General features: G+C 42.9%; 2 protein-coding genes across 6 annotated transcripts; one reads left to right on the top strand and one right to left on the bottom strand.

The window, feature by feature from the left end:
• Nucleotides 1-622: 622 nt before the first annotated feature.
• On the bottom strand, nucleotides 623-8293 carry necap1 (NECAP endocytosis associated 1). Of its 3 annotated transcripts, none has more exons than XM_042077787.1 (8): nucleotides 8076-8292; nucleotides 6975-7075; nucleotides 6006-6110; nucleotides 4025-4142; nucleotides 3734-3842; nucleotides 3333-3477; nucleotides 2920-3016; nucleotides 623-2162 (listed from the first exon to the last, which is right to left on the bottom strand). In XM_042077787.1, exons 1-8 carry the CDS (start codon nucleotides 8168-8170, stop codon nucleotides 2099-2101), a joined length of 834 nt encoding a protein of 277 aa, XP_041933721.1. In that variant the 5' UTR covers nucleotides 8171-8292; the 3' UTR covers nucleotides 623-2098. The 3 variants fall into 3 exon arrangements, with proteins under 3 accessions (XP_041933721.1, XP_041933722.1, XP_041933723.1); XM_042077788.1 differs by having other exon boundaries at nucleotides 4025-4106; XM_042077789.1 differs by lacking the exon at nucleotides 623-2162 and having other exon boundaries at nucleotides 2916-3016; nucleotides 4025-4106; nucleotides 8076-8293.
• Nucleotides 8294-8572: 279 nt separating this feature from the next.
• Nucleotides 8573-20077, top strand: epn1b (epsin 1b). Of its 3 annotated transcripts, XM_042077740.1 has the most exons (12): nucleotides 8573-8728; nucleotides 9596-9715; nucleotides 11314-11406; nucleotides 11907-12065; nucleotides 14969-15097; nucleotides 15252-15372; nucleotides 16139-16305; nucleotides 16566-17619; nucleotides 17662-17871; nucleotides 18396-18527; nucleotides 18756-18794; nucleotides 19163-20077. In XM_042077740.1, exons 3-12 carry the CDS (start codon nucleotides 11338-11340, stop codon nucleotides 19585-19587), a joined length of 2505 nt encoding a protein of 834 aa, XP_041933674.1. In that variant the 5' UTR covers nucleotides 8573-8728; nucleotides 9596-9715; nucleotides 11314-11337; the 3' UTR covers nucleotides 19588-20077. The 3 variants fall into 3 exon arrangements, with proteins under 3 accessions (XP_041933674.1, XP_041933671.1, XP_041933673.1); XM_042077737.1 differs by having other exon boundaries at nucleotides 8574-8728; nucleotides 16566-17871; XM_042077739.1 differs by having other exon boundaries at nucleotides 8574-8732; nucleotides 16566-17871.
• The last annotated feature ends 508 nt before the right edge of the window (nucleotides 20078-20585 follow it).

The raw sequence follows: 20585 nt of genomic DNA, 5'->3' as shown, positions 1-20585 counted from the left end.
GGTTTACAAGGGAGGATTGTAAGGTCTTGATCGGTCACCTTACCACAGAAGTAGTTCACGGGGTTAGAATAATGTTGCTCCTTCCAGCACTTGGCCTTTGGTCACACGTAAATAGTTACAACACTGCAGCTACCACAGCATTGTGGTTTTTGTGCAATGATAAACTGTTCTGTCAGATTGCCCTCTGCTGGTCTGGAATGGTATATGCAACAGAACTACTCTTCGAGTAGTTATCAGAGCGGCACTCTTCACTCTTTCAAAATGTACAGTAAAAACAAAATATATTTTCATAACCTAGTCACTCAAATATAGTATATTCAAACCTCTCTAAAAGGCCTTCATGCCCTACCATATGACGGTGATGGTTTGACTGACAAAAATGGCAGCTGATCCGTTGAGTAAACAGTTTTGTGTTTTTCTTCTTCTTGCTCTTAAGTTGTGCTTTGTGAAATAGCTGCACCTGCAGTAGGCTATAACTTATCAAGGTGTGCAGGCTCCCCTTTATCCTCTGTGAACCGTCTTTGTATAAAATCCACTTTGGTCAAGACCGGTCATTACCAAATTCATTGCATTTAAACAGGACAACTCCTTTCAGTACAGAGACTTGAGGACAATGCCAATGCAGGGTTTCACATATGAGTCTTTATTTTCCATGAGTATATGGTGTCAGCTGTAGATGAACTGGACAGCACGAGTGAAGAAGAGACTTTGTGCAGAGACCACTTCTTCCACTCTATGGTTGATGGACACAAACACCCAAAAGACACAAACTGCCTTCCCCAACATTTTGCATCTTGAATCCTCTTATAAATGTGACGTGTACTACAGAACCCTCGCTTGGTCATGTGTCTGTGAGTAGCCTGCGCGTTCAGAGAGATTGCTTACATTGCACACTGTACTGTACACAGTCAAAAACACAAAAATGTAAACAAACATCCATGATATTGCACTGATTTTAGCCTGTCCCATTCCACTGTTAAACCTTAAGTCTTATCTGGTGTGCATGTGTATTCCCAATAGACACCTTATAGAGACCTCCAAAGAAATCACAGGATAGCAACATAATTACATTAACAATATTCTATGTATATTCACAATATCCTCCATGTGTGTAGATTTTCAGCTGCTACCCTGTGTTTTCTCTTGCCATTACATAGAAACTGGACAATGATATTTTATTTGAAAGAAACCCACTAAATGTCTACAGTAGTTGTGACATCACAGTGGAAACACTTAAGGGAATAATGAGTCAACACTTCCAACCACTAGAGGTCACTCTCATGTAAATTATGTTTTTCAAGAAATGGACACAGAAAACATGAAATCTAAATAAGCAACAAAGTACACTTGTGCTTTGAGCTCTTCCATCTTAATTCACAACACATGTTTGTTTGGTCAACATATACATATATGGACATATGATGCCCCTTCCCTTTTAACAGACAATCGATAAGATTACACTACATATTATTATTTAATTATCTCTTTTTCAGAGGTAACTCTTAAATACAGTAAATATAGGGGTTAAGCTCCTGCTGTGGAGGAAATGGCATAGCATAGAGACCTGGCTAGGAAGGAAATTGACAACGGTCAGACTAGTTTACTCTTACTGCTGAAGGTTTGAGGGTTTGCTGTAAAGGGTTGAGGATTCCCAGGGTGGATGGGATGGTCGTGGGAGGCGAGAGGTTGTGGGTAAGGCGGGGATCACATTAGCCAGCGGCAAGCGGCAGCGGCAAGCGTAACACAACGCTCAGACCATAATCATTTCTATCTCGTTCCTATGGTAACACAAGCGGTTTGCCTTAACTGACAATTGAATACGCGAGCGTTGCGCTTTGAAAGTTGAACCAAGTTCAACGCTCAGCTTGTTCAACGCTAGCGTTACGCCAGCATTGCCACCGTCGTTGCACTGACGAACCATAGAGAGAACAATAGGAAACCTGCCGCTTGCCGCTGGCTAATGTGATCCCCGCCTAAGGGTCTTCTGTGGGCTCTTCAACAGATGAAATTCAATAAGAGAGTTGAGTTGAGATGAACAGATGAGGGTGGAGCAACTTGGGTCGATGGGGGGGGGGGGCGGTGACGGAGACGATAGGACTCAGAACTGAACCCAGCTGGTGGAGGAAGAGCCCTGGGATGCTGGAGCTGACTGAGGGAGAGCGCTGTGGAGAGATAGAGATAGAGATAGAGATAGAATTATAATTACAATCTTAAAAATACATCAAGATCAACTTGACACTGTTCTCAAAAAGTAAAAGTTAGGAAAGTTAATTAAAGAAATGTGCAATCTGTAGCTTGTCATTATCAACAACACACATCACGCTGTTGTAGCACCATTTTTCCTCAAAAACAATCAAGAATCTTCATAGATTTATAAAAATGAAAATCAATCAACATACGACACCTTACAAGAATAGAAAACACCATTAGGATATCAACATCTACATCCTGCTCAACTTTCCTTTTACGACTAACATATATCGCCATCTTTGCTTGCCCAAGCAGATAGTTTAGGAGCTGACACTTGAAGCGACGCTTTTGTACATATTTAAAACCAAACAAGAAAATCTTGAGAGAGGGGAGGGGTGGAGGGACAGAGAGAGAAGAGAGGACAGGAGAGGAGAGGACAGAGAGAGGGAGAGAGAGTAGAAAGGGGGGGGGGGTGAGGAGAGGAATAGAGAGAGGGAGGGTTGGTTAAGGTGATGTTCAGTAAGCCTAATTGTTCAACAACAATTTTTTACGTGCTAATATTGAATCTTAACAGATGATCTTAGCAGAAGTCTCTGTGGGCCTACTGTCCAAGTAAAGTGTTACACATATTTCTATTTTATATTTAACATATTTCTTGAAAATGAAGCATCTATAGCATCTCCATGCTCTCAGTGAGGAGTGCCACATGTGTGATGAAGGGCTGCTTACCTCGCAGGGGTGGAGAAGTCCCCCCAAAGATCAGAAGAGCTGGGATTGGACTGGGCCACCGTGTTCGAATTACTGCTATCCAAGTCCAGCAAACAATCTGAAAAAAGGAGGAAAAAAGACGATGGGAACAACCCAGGACTGCTTAGAGGACAGACTCGTGTGAGCTGTTTAAGGAACATGCCAACTTTTGCAGTCAACCCCAGAGTTAGATAAAGAGGATATATAAACTTCTTTTCTCTGTGTGTGTAATAACCCGGTTTGACACGGTTAGCATAACTCAGTGGAAGTGTGTTACACCAATTAGCCTATAGCTAATAAACTAATTTCCTCCCATAAAGTTGATGTGAACATGCTCATAAACTAATTTCCCAAAAAGTTGATGTAAACATGCTCATTAGGACTGGGTGTGTTACCGGTTGGTGATCCTCCTGTGGATGGTGGTGTGTTGTCATTGGAGGAAGAGGATGGGGGTGGGGCTATCTTTCCCCCTGGTGGCGGTGGGAGGAGTCCAAAGCCTCCTGCACTCTGTGGGCGGGGCTTATCCCTTTTCTTACCTTGCTAAAAAAAGACGGAAAATATAGACACAACTTCCTTAAGAACAAATGATTACAACAACATTGATAATGCTTGTAAACAAAATGACAGTTTAAACCAAATAAGACTAAGCCAGAATTGATTATATAATGGATCATGTGAAATATATTTTATTTTTTTATATAGTAAAAGGTTACAGCTATTAGCTAAAAGCGAGACCTAAGTCTGTCATATGTAGGCCTGAAGTAGAGCCATACATTATCTGAATGCTTTGGTTTACCCCGATATTGAGAGTGATGGTTTGTCCCTCTTTGAAACCCAGGTCCAGTTTGGGTCCTGTGTCTGGGGTCTGAGCATTTTTACTGATCTCATCCTCCGTCTTCACCCATCTAGTACCATCACACACACACACACACACACACACACACACACACACACACACACACACACACAGTTATAAAATATGGAGAAGACAATGTCTGTCATTACACATGTTGCCTTTATAACTTTATAACGGAGTCACGTATTGAGCCTACATGCAACGCCTAGTTTAGTAAAGACCAACGCTAACTTGAAATGGTCCTGCAGAGTCACGTTGAAGTCAAACGCGTCTCCCCGGTCTCCAAAGCCAACGCCGATGAACGCACTGCGACCTGGAACAGATGGCGACACGTCGTCAGTCCTGGTTTCTACATGCCATCAGTCAGCACAAAGCACAAAGACAGAACATGTGAATTGACTTAAATAGATCTAAATGGGATAAAGTCACATAAACATGTCAGATCAGCAGCACACCTGCATATGTGTGAGAAATGCATGCAAATACAACACTCAACATATTAAACAGATACATGGACACACAGAGGACATATGGCTTTATAAATCAGATCTAAATCTGTGACCTGCACATGACAATGCCAAAACAGAGCAAAATTAGTTTGTTCTTCAGCACGGTCTTTTAATAGCAACCCTGACTATCCTATATCAATGTGCTCCACATCCCTGTTGGCCCACTCAGATTCTTCTACCCTGGATTACTGGTTCAGAACATGAGAACAAAGAATGTTGCATCCTGCTCCATATATTCTAGAACTATATTACAAGATTAGATCTCTAGCTTGCAAGTTCATTTTATAGGTTTTATCCACATCACTATTTCAACCATTAAAAAACATTTGGTATAATCCACTTGACCCTATAAAATGATCTACAATGAATCCAGATAAGAGCACACCTACAGTAACTCCACTCAGATGTGGAGTGATTCCGGCTCAACAAATGACCTTTCATTTAAAAGCAAATACATTTCAAATACATTACAATACCATAAGGGTTCAAACTAAGCAAATAGTTCATAAGTGGCACCGTCCTACACATTCCACTAATAATTTATAAGCATTTGACAATCACAATGAAAGTGAAATAGGAACACTGGATTACATAAAATAAACTATTCACATCAAGTGAATACAATGTAAACAAATGACCTCTTGCAACATAACTGTTAACATATCTGTGGTAAAGTCGGTCTGCAGTTCTGAAGTAGGGCTGCAACAATTCATCTGTTAATCCATTATTTGTTGACTATTAAATTAATCATCAACTAATTTGGCAATCATTAATCAGTTTGTGTAATTTTTTTAAGGAAACAACTTCAAAATGCTCCATTTTACCACCTTAAACTTCAATATTTTCTGCTGAACTTGCTCCTCCATCATACTAAATTAAATTTATTTGTCTTAAACAAGGCATTTGAGGACATATTCTTGGACTTTGGAACACTCCAAGTTGTGGGCAGCCGTGGCCCACTGGTTAGCACTCTGGACTTGTAACCGGAGGGTTGCCGGTTCGAGCCCCGACCAGTGGGCCGCGGCTGAAGTGCCCTTGAGCAAGGTCTGAAGAAGCCTACCAATAGTGATAATCATGTCTGAAATATGGTCCAAAGTGGGCTTCTAGCACCATCAGCTTCTACATGTCAATGTAGAAGCTTCATCCACTTTGGACAAAGAAGTCTGCCAAATCCCATAACCATAACCATCCACATGACAAGCAATCAAGCAATGAATCTGCTATTAACACAATCATGAGATAGATGTACTGAGAGAGAGAAAGAGAGAGAGGGGAAGAAAGAAAGAAAGGAGAGAGATGTACTGTAGAGAGAGAGAGAAAGAAAGGCAGAAAGAAAGAAAGGAGGGAGTGAGAGAGATGTACTATATAGAGAAAGAAAGAAAGAAAGAAAGAAAGAAAGAAAGAAAGAAAGGAGAGAGATGTACTGGAGAGAGAGAGAGAAAGAAAGGCAGAAAGAAAGGAGAGAGAGAGAGATGTACTGTATAGAGAAAGAAAGAAAGAAAGAAAGAAAGGAGAGAGATGTACTGGAGAGAGAGAGAGAGAAAGAAAGGCAGAAAGAAAGAAAGGAGAGAGAGATGTACTATATAGAGAGAGAAAGAAAGAAAGAAAGAAAGCAGCAGCAGTTAGAATGTGACACGTCACCAAACTTCAAGGCCTTATTGCTGCCAAGAGAGATAGGCAAGTGGGGGTGGGGGGGTACACACCATTATCATCTTGTATTCTCAGCACAAAGTAGCGGCTTGAGTCACTGACGGTTTCCAAGGCGATGCCTGGATACTCGGTGATTGGTGCCTGTGCAAAAAGCTCACCTGAAGAGAACAGGAGAAGTACAAGAAAAAGAAGCACACAGATGGTGAATCCAGAAAACAGCTAGCGCATCTGATCTGACCGATTCAGCCACCCTTCATCTGCTGACCACAGTCAGAGAGACAGAGGGAGAAAGAGAGAATATCTGATGCATGTCACAGTTATAGAGAGAGAGAATATCTGAAGCATGTCACAGTTATAGAGAGAGAGAGAGAGAATATCTTATGCATATCACAGAGAGAGAGAGAGTGTGTGTGTGTGTGTGAGAGAGAGAGACAATATATGTCTGATGCATATCTGCCATCAACCGTTCCCTAATGTAGAGAATGGCTGCTGGCAGATATGCATCATCAGTAGTGCAGGCTACTCCCAGTTGGTAAATGTATAGCAGAAGCATAGGATGATTGTGTGTGTGTGTTTACATGGTGCGTGTTATGGGGCGAGTACCTGCAGATTTACCTTCATGTCAGCATCTGTGCCATGCTCTGTTTGCAGTTTGTGTGGATATACGTTCTTATATTGAAGTGTGTGTGCTGTGTACAGTGTGTGTGTGTGTGTGTGTGTGTGTGTGTGTATTCCTTCACTCTCCACCTTAAGCTGGTGTGTGAGGATTCTGGTGCATAATGGCTGCCGTGCATCACCCAGGTGGGTGCTACACATTGGTGGTGGTTAATGAGGCTAACCCTTCACTGTGAAGTGCCTTGGGTGCCTTGAAAAGTGCTACATAAATGCAAGTTGTTGTTGTGTTGTGTGTGGTGTGTGCATTAGTACCATAAATAACTGAGACTTGTGTGCGTGTGTGTGTGTGTGTGTGTGTGTGTGTGTGTGTGTCTGTTTGCCTGTGTGTGTATTAGTAGCATAAATACCTGAGACTTTGTCTTCCAGCTTGATGAACGCCACTTTCCCTTTGGCCGTGATCCTCATGCGCCCGCTCCAGTCGGGGGCGTCCAGCTTCCAATCCGCAGCCCTGTGGAGAGGTACAGGGGTCGGGCAGATGCATCAGAGGACATAGAGAGAGAGAGTGCCTCCTGGCACAGACTAACTACTACTTACACTCGCACACTGCTCCAGGGGACAATGAAGTGCTTTACATTCACTGCTGGAATTTGATACACACTGGCACACACTGTTAGACCTAACCCTCAAGAGTAGTATACTCATTCTTTCCAGTATAGTAAGTTTTTACTTTATATATTCCTCTCTCAAGAGATGACAGCTCTGGGAAATTATCTAAACACCCTTATCAAGGCTCATGCTATATCTTAAGCATGCGATATCACCATTCGGGGACCTTACTGGTCTGTACAACATGATGCTCGATCTTTAACCAAAAGCCATTATTTTTATGTGGGACATGTGTACACACACACACACACACACACACACACACACACACACACACACACACACACACCTAGGCCACCAAAACAGAAACAACGTGGTTAATGGAATTAATTTCATGTAGCATCCCGAGGGATTTTCGACATGGAATACAGATTTGCAGAGGGTCACTCTCCCCCTCATGGTTTAGCCTATTATTCTCGCCGAATTCTTCACGCTCTCCGCCCTAAGCTTTACTTTACGCAGTGCTCTCCAAATGTTGATAAATAGGGGCCGTCAGTAACCAACGGACACACTACTCCCCTTAACTCAATGTGTTCACTAACAGGCCGTGAGCTATTCTTGAATTGAATGAGTTGTACAGGGTTAACAGCACGTTAAAACAACAACACAATTGTGTAATGTCCACACATAGCCTATCCTAAATTGGCAGGTGAATCAGTGAATGGTAGTTTTAAACAGAGATACATATAAACACTAGTCATCAAGGAGATGCGCCGACATAAACAGTAGTAGGCTATCCGTGGCACGACACAGAGATGAATATAGGAACAGTGTTTTAAAACGCGTTCATTTCACAGTATTGCGGGGCGCGAAGGCTATTTAATCTATATCATTTAACCTACCGATGGCCGCGGTTGGAAGCCCGCGGCGGAATGCGATAAACGTTGACATCTGGTTTCACGATCAAAATTGACTCGTATTCCGCTTCTGTCGCCATCTTGAATTAAGCGCAGTCGACGCGTGACATTTATCTGAATTCCCAGCTAGGTTTAGCGGGTGGATCGCTTGCGTCGCGACCAAATGTCAATGGCGTGATGCGGTCCTTGAGTTTGGATGCGGGGAGAGATAAGCTGCGGGCCAAACGCGCATCCACCGATTGTAAAGCACTTGGATAGGCTACGACAGGCATTGGGCTTTGACCTTATTGTATTCACTTGATTGTAAGTCAGTGGATACGGATGAAGAATTACAGTAAATCGGTTGGATGTAGCGTAAATAAATCCCCATGGCAAACAAATGTCAACCTAAAAATGTTACAGATCAGGGCAAAGCAACCACGTTAAACAAGTCGATTCTATTTTTTTTTAACAATGCTTAAATTGATTTTACAGTAATGTTTAACGAGTGTAAATACGCCCACTACGTGAATATTCTAAGAAGGGGAGGGATTTAAGATTGTGAGCAGCTATCTTTAGACAGGTGGACGCAAAACGGAAGCGGAAATTTCCTTAGTTGCCTAGAAGAAGCTGCTTCCTTCCCTTCCCCATCACCCAAGGTTGGTATGTTTATTACTAAAATGGGAAAATGCTGTTTATTTTCATCACAGTAAGATGCAGCCTTGCTTATGATGCGCAATGGACCTTTCAGCACTGAAATATGGAACAGCTCCCACATCCGTCTAGAACTGCAAGAGCAGAAGGAGGTGTCATGTTACTATCTCCGAAGAAGGTTCAGCTGATGCATGCAGCGAGCCTATCCTTTCAGATCACGATTTCCTTCTTCTGTGTTGTATACCTGTGCATCAGAACATATGTGGCCATGCGTACAGGGAAGTAGTAGGTTATTTCGCTGATACGTAGTGCAGTTGAAATGGATTCTTAGCAGCTAAATGAATTTGCACCTGCCCCAATGTAGAAGGTTGTCATAGCCTAGGTAGCCTAACTGTAGGCTATCCACTTGATACTAGCCTACTGTCTGTTGGCTTCAAACAATCCACAGGCCTATAGAATGAAATGTCATATTGTAACGTTTCATAGTATTGTCAACTGTTACAAACGGCGCATCCCCTGCTGCTAGTTGGATGTCAAAGCAACAATGTTTCCTTGCAACAATTAGGCTAATCCTTTGTGACTTGCAGACGGATATCTGTTCAGTGCTCAGTATTAATTTAAGCGTATTTCCCTCTTCCTGTCCTACCACGTACCGCTTGCACCGATGTCTCAACTTGACTTCTATCTTAATTTGACAACTGCTGTATTTTTCAGTTCACTTTTGTTTTTATGCTCGATGACATCCGTTATGTAGCCTACGATTCGAGATGTGCTGTCTTCCGTGCACAGCAGCACAGGAGGTGGGTAGAAGCCTCAGCTGTTTGACCTGTATCTCTGTCCAGGTGTAAAATATACATTTCTTGCTTTTGTAGGCTAAATTCTCCAGCCCTGTGGCTGTCCGAGCTAATGCTGCTGCCCTGGCGGGAGGCACTGTTTACTAGCAGCTAGTGAGCCCAGAGCACAGGGAGCCCTCCACCAACCTTTGCGATCAGGTGAGCGAGCCAAGAGTTTATATATCCTGTTCACGATGATGCCTCACAGCCAAATGCAACTGCAAGGGTTTGGCTATTCAAAACTGTATAGTTGCCTGCCTGAGCTAGGACTATTACCGAGGAGAGTTTAGGGGAGCCCAACCCTAGACTCTTGTGCAAATCAATTGAAACAAAACGTGAGTTGTGTTGCAAGAGTCCATTACTCCATTTGTGGTCATACGAAGAAAGCAGTGCCCAGAGTGTGTTTTTCTCTGGGAAAGTGAATAAGACACTCTCAAGACAAGTGGTGTAGGCCTAACTTTAAAATAGATTTAAAAGAGAAAGGAATAACAAGACAAGATCTCTCTCTGTCCTCAAACAGCTGCACACTTGTTGTAATTAATTTGCAGGAGGGGGTTGGGTGTTTGGCAGATGCTGTAATTCAGAGGGATTCACTGTGTTATAGTCTACAGGTGCATATCTGTTTTTGCTCCCTGACTACCAAACACCTTACATCGATGTTGTTGAAAAAGCTTCACTCAAGCACCCTGCTCTACCAGATGTGCTTCAGGATACTACTGTTGTGGTGGATCACTGGTGTCACTATATATTTGTATAATATATATTATGTATAATCTATCTAGAGAAAAAAACTTGCATGTAGTCATTTAAAAGATACCATTACCCGCAGATGTCAGTATATGTGCACCTTGGGTTTTGAGCCCATGACCATGGTGTTTTAATGGCTTGTTCTGCCGTTTTAGCAACAGTGGTGCCAATTGCTTTAGCATTGATATAGGTAGACTGGTAAGAGGTCAGCATAAATGGTAAATGACGTGCCTGTTTCAAACACTCTTGCTGTTTTATAGGGACACAGGGCCTTCACTGTTGTACTTTAATTCATTATTTATTCAAGACACAAAAAATGGTCCATAGCACAATACAAAATGTAGCAAATGACAGACAAATACAAGACAAAACACATACAATAAAAAACAGTTAATGTTAACATTTTGTATACAACAACATAACAAACATTTTACTGTTTCTTTGTAAGGATGATGCTGTTTCTGTTTAGCTCATGAAACCCTAAAGAAGAGGGCAGTAGAGATACAGCTCACAACACATGTCAAAAGATGTCTTTGCCTATAGACCCTTTCAACAATAAAAACAAAAACAATGCTTGAATGTTCTATTTGGTTCCCAAATAGGTTTGGTGGAAAGGGTCTATAGATGAAGTTTACTTTGTTGATTTTCCACAATCTGTTGTCATTTTCTCAGAACAGATTTGTTTGCAATAGTAACTTGTCCATACACTATTTGTTTGCAATAGTTAATTGAGTGGACAAGTTTGTTCTGTAGAACAGACATTTCTCTGACTTGAATGTTATTGTCTAAATTCTGTAGATGGGTGTAGAAGAAAAATGGCAAGCTACCTCCATAAACTTTTTTCATAGAGCTTTGTTTAACACCGTTTTGTTCTGATTGAAGTGTAGCATGTAATGCTATATTAAACGTTATGTAATATCTGTTTATACATTTGTGTTTTATTGTGCATGTGTGGATCGCTGTACTTTTTGTTTTGTTTCATTTTATGTATTTGTCTGATTGGTCCACAGCGGTACGCCAACTTATCTGTCACCATGACGCACTCAATGTTGCGTAGAACACTGAAGAACCTGGTCCAGAACTTCTCTGAGGCTGAAGTCAAGGTCAGATCCAATATTTACGCTATACTCACCTGTCACCTTAGCTAATATTTGCTGTATAGATGCAGTTTTTTTTATATAAAAAAAAAAAACAGGAATAATTCAAACAAGATTAGTGCTCACCTGACATACTCACCACCTACTGTAAGACACACTTATTTTATACACACATCTGTTTGACTTGATACAATGCAGCACTGATGGAGTCCGCATGTGAAAACATGGATTACTGTGCAGTACTCTCTGGGCAATTGCAATTGAGGGAAATGACTGCGTATCACAATTTATATTAGTCAAGCTGAGAATGTAGACTGTGAGTAGGTTAAGCAGTATTTTTTTGGGGGGGTATACTATAAGCCAGTTGTCAAGAATGAGCAAATGCTACGTTAGATTCACATTCGTAAGCAAAGTACAGCGCATACAGCGTGGCCAATCCTGCATCTGGCATCAGCGCTTCAGAGCATGACTCGACATATCTCTCTTTTCCCTCCTGCTGCTGCCAGGTCCGAGAGGCCACCTCTAACGACCCCTGGGGCCCCTCCAGCTCCCAGATGTCCGACATCTCAGACCTGACGTACAACGTGGTGGCCTGCAATGAAATCACAAGCATGCTATTCAAGCGCCTCAACGACGTCGCCAAGAATTGGAGGCACGTGTACAAGGTGAGCTCAGAGGAGAGGAGAGGAGAGGAGAGGAGAGGAGAGGAGAGGAGAGGAGAGGAGAGGTGCAGATAAGAGAAACCCAGACGACCACTGTGTTCTATGCCATCTTCAAAAAACTCCTGAAGACCCAGCTCTTCAGAGAATGTCCTCTCGTAGCACTACTTACAACTGGCCTTACTAATTCTGGCACTTACCACCTGACTAGAACTGACACTTGACTGTATAAAAACAGCACTCACTAATGTACTTTTTCTTATTGTACTTTACCTTCTAAATTGTTTTCAATTTTTCTAGAATTGTTGAGAGAATTGTTTTAAAAAGCTTTAAACTGTTTACCTTGATGTAAGTCGCTTTGGCTATAAAGGCGTCAGCCAAATGTAATGTAATGTAAAAAGTTGTGACGGAACAGAGGCAGAGTGAGAGATTCAAAAGAAAGAGAGTTACAGACATCAAATAACCCCCTTAATGAGCTGAGTTCTGCTCAGTGTTTCATCCATTTAAAAGTGTTCTCCTTGCCACAGTCACCTTAGTGCTTTATCTTGGAGGTTCAGGGCTATTTCATCCATTTAAAAGTGTTTTCCTTGCCACAGTCACCTTAGTGCTTTATCTTGGAGGTTCAGGGCTGTTTCATCCATTTAAAAGTGTTTTTCCTTGTGTAACCCGCACGACGAGGGAAGGGCCTGTGCTTGTGCGGGAACAGTCTAGTTCTAAACTCTAGGTTCAAGAGGAGACTGGTTTAGGTTATTACTAGACCACAGTTCAATGACCCCAACTTTAGTGCTTTATCTTGGAGGTTCAGGGCTGTTTCATCCATTTAAAAGTGTTTTTCCTTGCAACAGTCACCTTAGTGCTTTATCTTGGAGGTTCAGGGCTGTGCAAAGCACCTTGAGAAGATTCAAATTTTTACTGACACTGTATGGTTATGGATATGGTTATGGTTATATATAAAGATTGATTTAAATAGATACAGAGAGGAGAATTGAGTGAAGCGTGGAGTGGGATATGTTGAAAAAGTAAGACAGGAGACTAGTTGAGAGGAATAAAGTGTGTGGCCGAGTTGTCAAAGCCAAACGAGTTCAGATGAATACAGTGTGCTGTATTGTGGGCTGTAGATGAATATCATGACTGTCTTAACACCTGGGGCAAAGTGCAAAGTCTGTTATCAAGCAAATACAGGCATTGTGTGGTACATGGAAGCATTGAGCTGACTCCTCAATGTTGGCGCTTTAATGCCTTGCCCATGGTGTTAAACTAGCAAATACATTTTGTCTAGCTTTAGTTAGACTTAAGACTTTGCACTTTGCCCATCAATGTTCCTGACCCCGATGTTGTTAGCACCCTGCCCTACTTGATGTGCTCAAGGATACTGCTGTTGTAGCAGATCACTGCTGTCACCATATATTTCTATGGCTTTCTACATATATTTCTAGAGATTACACTTACATTTAGTCTATAACTATCTAGATACTATCACCCACAGATGTCAGTAACAACAGATAGTCATTACAATATGTCCAAAGGCTATGATGGCTATGAACAGATGTCAAGATAGCATAATATTGGAACCAGGTAGGGTTGAAAGATTAATCGATTTTTAATCAAAATAGCAATTTAATACAATTATTAAATTATTAAATACAATTATTAAAAAATTAAATTAACTATAATACAATTACCAAAGCCATAACTAATAGTACAGCTCACAACTCATTTTTTGTGAGTATTTTGATACTTCCTGTGGCAACACTGTGAACATGTATCAACATTTTAAAAAGCACCATAGGCACCAAAACAATGAATGTACAGTAGACTTATTTTTAAACGTATTACCGGTACGTTGTGAATATTGAACTGAATCTTGACTAGAATCTTGATTAGAAATCAAATTGCAATCACAATATCTACAGTACATTTACATTTACATGTATTAATTTAGCAGACACTTTTATCCAAAGCGACTTACAAAAATAAGGAATAACATTCAAGCTACAATGCAGAGGAGACCTTAATTATTAATTATCAATTAATTAGTGCCAATTAATACTACATCAATCAGTAGCCTACTTTTACCAATATCTGTAAGGAAAAAATAGATATTTTCCCCAAAATCATTCAGCCCCAGAACCAGGTAATGGAAAAGAGAGAAGTAGAAGGAAATGAGAGGAAGATGACAGAAGAAGAGAGAAGAAAGCTTTGTTACTATGGAAACAGAACAACCCAGCCCCACTTTTTTGTGTTGAATGTATTTATTGCATTGTATGGGCAAACGTGCGTTTTGCAAAGAAAACCTCCACTCATTAAATGTAAAAAATCCTCATCTCTACACATACCTACAGCTGGTGAAGAGCATAATCCGCCTGCCCTTTCTGTTGCCATAGAGGACTATGGACGTAATACAGCCTGCTGTTGTTGACATCAGTAACAGTAAACAGTAACTGCCAGTGTTGTTATAGCTTTTGTAAACGGTCTGTCTCCACATGGGCTTGCTATGCATGGGTCATGGCAGGGCACTTAGTATGTTGATGTGGCTTTAAATTATTCATGATTGAAGAGCTGCCTCAATGCAATTAGCCCCAGGGTCCAACAGCATCAGTGGCTCAGATATCAACGGTCTTGGTGGGCACAGCATGAACATACACACACACTCATACTTTCATGTTTTACATAAACATACAGTACATAGCCACACACACACACACACATAAATAACAATGCCGAGATCAAATGTACTTCACATTGTTTTCACTACTTGTTTTTATTCCATTTTATTACTGGCTTTGGTTATAGGACACAGGAGACAAAAAATCTGGCAAGTGTGTGTGCTTCTGCCTTCTGCCATGTGATTGAAATTTACTCATGCCTCCGTTCCTTCCTCCTCTTCCCTCTCTCTTCCACATTGTCAGTCTGTTGTGTTGTTGGAGTATCTGCTGAAGACGGGCGCAGATGGAGTGGTCACTGCCAGCCAGGAGAACGTCCATGTGGTCAAAGCTCTTACCGAGTTCCGCGCCGTAGACAAAGACGGCAAAGACCAGGTGCGGGAGATGTGACACAATATGACCTGAATCCGAGCCCTAATTCCATAGTGCTCTCACTCACACACACACAGCACACATACATACTGTTCATGAAAACACACACATTGTGAAGTCATGGTTAATATGGTGACGTCAACTGTTGTTTTCACAGGGTGCTACCATCAGAGAGAAAGCAAAGATTGTGCTGGTGTTGATTGAGGATCCAGAGAAGCTCAAGGAAGAGCGAGAAATGGCCATGAAACATAAAGATAAACTACAAAAGGCAACCACAGGTACTTAGTGGCAACTATCCTCATCCTGCTACATGACTGTACAAATACTACTTTGTTCTCATATACATACATCATATACATGTTGCACTGTTTGACTTACTCGTTTGACTTACTCATTTGCACCATCACCATGACACTCATTCACAAAGAGCACCTTACCTTACCTTATGCACAGAGGACCACAGGCTCAGTCCCTGCTTCAGTCATTGCAAGCGCACCTGATTGATTAATCACCCACTATGTGGATACTGTTTTTTTAGAATTGATTTAGATTAAGTTTTATTTAGGATAATTTGTATTTTAGTATATTAGTATATTCTTTATCTTCTACAGTCCTGCTTAGTTGTGTTTTTTTATATTATATACTTTTAATTACTTTTTCTGCTTTTAGTAAATGTGTGTGTGTATGTTGTCTGTATGCTACTGTGACCTTGAATTTCCCCTAGGGATCAATCAAGTATCTATCTATCTCTATCTACATACAGTTTGTTTGTTAAACTAGTAAAGCCCATCACAGGTACTTTCCAGCAACTAGCCATATCCTGCTACATGAATATAAAAAGCCTAACTTTGTACCTCGTATGTACACAGTATTTATGTTTGTTAAACTAGCAAAGGCAATCACAGGTACTTAGCAGTGACAAGCCATATCCTGCTACATGACTGCGAAAATGCTAGTGTTTTGTACTTTGTACTATACTCATATTTTTGTTTCCTAATCCTAACTGCTAAAGTTCTATAACCATTGTCCAATTTCTACCTGTAGCTGCGACAGAAGCAGCAGCAGAGAAAGAAAAGCCAGTGATCGCACCCTACACTGGCCTCCCCAAGCTGGATAACATCCCTTCAGTGGCCGAACTCATGGCCGAGATGGCTGCCAAGAAGGAAGAGAGGCGCAAGGAAGAGGAGAAAAAGAAAGCAGAGGAGCGACGGGTACAATCATATATGTCCCTTTTTGTGTTTTTTATAAAGCTCTTTCAAGCCCAGCCAATATATTAAGCCAATATTATAGGGCATCTGATCAGGTTTAAATACATGAATCTATCCCCGCCTTGCTTGATACTCAAAATGTCTGGCATTTGTCTGGATTCCTATATGGTGTCATCTCCCGCGCACACTGTCTTTGTTTGTTTCTTTGTTTGTTTGTTTCTTTCTACCTTCTATTCAATTGATCCTTTTCTATTTGTCTCCAGGCAAAGGAGGGTGATACGGAACCAGACCTATGGGAGCAGGGGGCCACCACTGCACCACCCTCTGGCTCAGACCCGTGGGGCGCCCCTTCCGAACCTCCAAAGGATGACGGTTCAGCTAAAAATGACCCCTGGGGAGGCGCAAGCGAACCAGCTGCTGCCAGCAAAGATCCCTGGGGTGGGGGATCAGAGGCTGCTCCATCTGAAGAGGCTCCTGCAACTAATGATCCTTGGGGTGGAGGAGCTGACAGTGCGCCAAAGGAGATTGCACCTGCTAGCAATGATCCATGGGGTGGTGCTGGAGATGCCCCATCAGAGGATGCTCCAGCAAGTAATGATCCTTGGGGTGGGGGATCAGACACTGCCCCCAAAAAATCTCCCCCCACCACCAACGACCCTTGGGGTAGTTCGGTTGATGCCCCATCAAAAGATACTCCAGCAAGTGATGATCCTTGGGGTGGGGGATCAGACTTTGCCCCGAAAGAATCTCCTCCACCTAGCAATGACCCTTGGGGTGCTGCAGGAGATGCCCCATCAAAGGACGCTCCTGCAACAAATGACCCTTTTGGTGGTGGGTCAGACATTGCCCCAAAATTGTCTCCCCCTGTAAGCAACGACCCATGGGGCATATCTGGAGATGTGCCATCCACAGAAGCACCTGTAGCGAACGACCCTTGGGATAGAGGAGCAAGTGACACCACAAAAGATTCTGCCCCTGTCAGCAATGATCCATGGGGTGATTCAGGCATCACAGTAGATGCCCCATCCAAAGATACCCCTGCCACCAGTGATCCTTTTGGTGGAGGATCAGACATTGTCCCAAACGATTCTGCACCGGCCAGCAGCGACCCATGGGGGGCATCACTCGATGCACTCGTGGAATCTCCACCGGCTAAATCAGACCCATGGGAGACACCCGCTGCCAAAACCTCACCTGACGCAGCCCCAGCCAGCTCTGACCCTTGGGGCGTCCCAACAGAGGTGCAAGAACCCAAACCAGACCCATTTAATACACCCTTGGAGTCCCAAGAACCCAAACTGGACCCATGGGATGCACCAGCAGAGCCTCCCAAAACAAAATCAGACCCATGGGATGCACCGGCAGAAGCACCTGAAACCAAGTCAGATCCTTGGGATGCACCGGTAGAAGCACCAGTTACCAAACCAGATCCATGGGACGCACCAGCAGAGGCCCCACAGACCAAGGCAGACGCCTGGGGTGGAGTTGGGGATGGGGCATCAGCATTGTCCCCTGGCGACCCATTTGGTGATGGCAAGAAAGCAGACAGTGACCCTTGGGGTGCCCCAGGTAAAATGTCTGCAGTAGCATATTAGCAAGTTTAGCATATTAGCAAGTTTAACATCATACCACCCACCATTTTAGATTATATGATGCTGCTTATCTGTTAATAGATTCTTCCAGTACACCAGCTTGTATGTTTTGTTTGTATTAAATGTGCAGTTTGCTAAATCCCGAGTACGCTTACACTTTCCATCTACTCTGTATGGTTATGGGATAGGAACATACTTATTTTATGCAGCTTATGTTTTTATAATCAGCCAAGCATGTTTTGTCATATTCCAGTCCATGTTCCAGTCCTATGCTACATTTGGACACTTAACATTTCCTTGTTGATCAGTAATATTTTAGCCAAGTAACCCTTGGATAATACATAATGCAGTGGTTATTCCTCAACTGTTTCTTGTTACCTTGAAAGTATGTCTCTAGAATCACAGGACTTGAGAGCCTTAATGTCATGTCTCAAAATATGCTAACAGCTAGGTTTAAGCTATGTTAACCTTATGAGGTGCTAATCAGTTGAATCTCCACAGCCACTTCTCCTCCTAGTGGAAATGACCCATGGGGGGCTCCTCCAGCTGCCGCCACCAGCCCCAGTGGTGACCCCTTTGGAGGTGGAGGCTCTACAGATGCTTGGGGAACGCCAACCAAAAGTGCTAATAATGGTTTGTAACTTTGCACATTATTTGAGAAAAACAAACACTGTTCCTGCTCTGCCAGACACACATAGTTGGCTTATATTCCTGATTGAGGTACATTTTTGTTTTTATGATCTTTTTTCAGTCCACAAGAATCTTAGGAATCAAGATTAATGTGCTAGAATAGAATTAACGTGCTAGATGGAAATAATGAGTGAAATCACAACAGCATCTGGCCATTGCTTTGTTTTGCAGGGAACCTAACAGAAGGAGCAAAGACAAAAGCTCCCCAGGGTAAGGAAGAGTAAACCGGAGAGGGAGAGAATGAGAGAGCGAGAGATGAGGGAGAAGTATACTCCTTCAGCCATTAATTTCAAACTAAGTGCTTGTGATTTTCCAACCCCTTCCCTATGTATTTGACTCTGAAGTAGATGTACCTTATAGCAGGTAAAAAGTCATGTGACCCTCCCTGGGTAGATGTAGTTGTGTAGAAGTCATCCTCATTGGTCTTCCCATCTCTCTCTCTCTCTCTTGCCCATTCTCTTTTTCTCTCTCTCACTCCCTCCTTTACGCTCATCCCTACCCATCTATCATCATCCCATCTCCCCCTTTATCTCCCCTTTTGTTTCGTATTTGTTCCCTCTCTCCCTCCATTTTCCCAGGCCTCTCAGCATGGCTAGATGGGTTGTCCCTGGATTTAACCATGCCTAGTAAAGAAGGGGTCAACCAAACCACCCCTGTGGCACACAGCCCTTTTGGTTTCAACCCCGTCACCCCAAAACGCTTCCAACCCCTAAGCACCAGGCTCGCAGGTGCATCCAGCTATACCCCACTCGTCCCCCAGGGGGTGCCGCGTCACCACCTCACCCCCATGGGGGGATTTCATGCCTCGTCCCCCATCTGGGGAGCTGGGATGGTGGCACCCATCCGGCAAGGGGTTCCCTACGGAGGGTCTCCCAGTGGCATGGCTGGTTCCCCAATGCCGACTGGGATGAGGATGCCTGTTCCACCTCCTCAGCCGCCATGTGGTGGTGGTGTTGGCATGTTTGTAACTGGTGCAAACACAAACAACCCTTTCCTCATCTGAAGACATCCATATCCTATGAATGTTGTATACATCATATCCTGTCATCCATATCTTATGAACTACCCACCCACCCATCCCCCACCACCTATCAACCCTGATGCTGCACCTGCAAGCCTCCAGTGTATGTGTGATATACCTTACTGTAAGATATACATGATGTTTGGAGATTACAAAAACACTATATAAAAGTCAATAAGAAGCATAATATGCGCATATGTGGTCTTTACCTTCATCTGGAGGAAGGAAATGCATGTCTGTTGAATCCCTCAGTAGAGTGAATGTATAGGCTGACTGAACAGGTGTGTGTGTGTGAGAGAGGAAGAGTGAGAGAATTATGTAGAGCCTTTTTTGTTTAGTTACGGCTCCTACACACAGTTGCGTGCGTTGCAGTGCTGGAGACGCACCACGTTCACTTTTCATGGGGTTATGTCATCCGTTGCCGAACTGAATTGTGGGTCCGTTGCGTCGCGTTGCTCCCGTCGCTCGCGTTGAGACGGACGGCACCGGCCAATCAAGCCAATCGATGGACGGCACCAGCCAATCAAATTACGGTTATACCTGAAGTCATTTGCATAGCTACCGTCGGGAACACCCACTGGCATGCGTTGATGGAACGCAACTGTGTGTAGAAGCCCTTAATCCTCCCCGTGCTGTATTTTCATTCTTGGAGGATGTGAATTGTGAAAGGGGGGGTTTGGATGTATGTGAAATGCCCTCCTTCCTTTGACATCAGTGTAAACCTTCAGGCTCCTCAGTTGAGTCAAGAACTTTGGGAGGGTCTCTTCAGATGTGACTCGCCCCCAGAGACTGACCTACACAAAGCCACTGTTTCAGTAAAAAAAAAAAAAAAAAGACTTTGATTCCTCAAGCATTGTCAGGTCAGAGATCATGGCTGACATCAGATGACGGAAAGAGCATAGCTCCATGCAGCAGCTAGCCTAATAGTGCACATCAGTCAACCGACCACCATGGGGCTTGCTACTCTTCAGATGAGTGAA

Source organism: Alosa sapidissima, chromosome 21 (genome assembly GCF_018492685.1).
Source record: "Alosa sapidissima isolate fAloSap1 chromosome 21, fAloSap1.pri, whole genome shotgun sequence".
In the NCBI taxonomy this organism is placed as follows: Eukaryota; Metazoa; Chordata; class Actinopteri; order Clupeiformes; family Clupeidae; genus Alosa; species Alosa sapidissima.
The sequence above is the reverse complement of the archived record's forward strand: the minus strand, read 5'-3'. Positions and strand labels throughout refer to the sequence as shown.

What these genes read in the sequence shown, in the direction of transcription:
- epn1b (XM_042077737.1), top strand. Translation starts at nt 11,338, where the DNA reads ATGACGCACTCAATGTTGCGTAGAACACTGAAGAACCTGGTCCAGAAC. An exon ending in ATTGGAGGCACGTGTACAAG is followed by an intron (nt 12,066 to 14,968) that starts GTGAGCTCAGAG and finishes CCACATTGTCAG; the next exon opens with TCTGTTGTGTTGTTGGAGTA. An exon ending in TGACCCTTGGGGTGCCCCAG is followed by an intron (nt 17,872 to 18,395) that starts GTAAAATGTCTG and finishes GAATCTCCACAG; the next exon opens with CCACTTCTCCTCCTAGTGGA.
- necap1 (XM_042077787.1), bottom strand. Translation starts at nt 8,170, where the DNA reads ATGGCGACAGAAGCGGAATACGAGTCAATTTTGATCGTGAAACCAGAT. An exon ending in ACTCTGCAGGACCATTTCAA is followed by an intron (nt 3,843 to 4,024) that starts GTTAGCGTTGGT and finishes TGATGGTACTAG; the next exon opens with ATGGGTGAAGACGGAGGATG. An exon ending in GACTTCTCCACCCCTGCGAG is followed by an intron (nt 2,163 to 2,919) that starts GTAAGCAGCCCT and finishes ATCTCTCCACAG; the next exon opens with CGCTCTCCCTCAGTCAGCTC.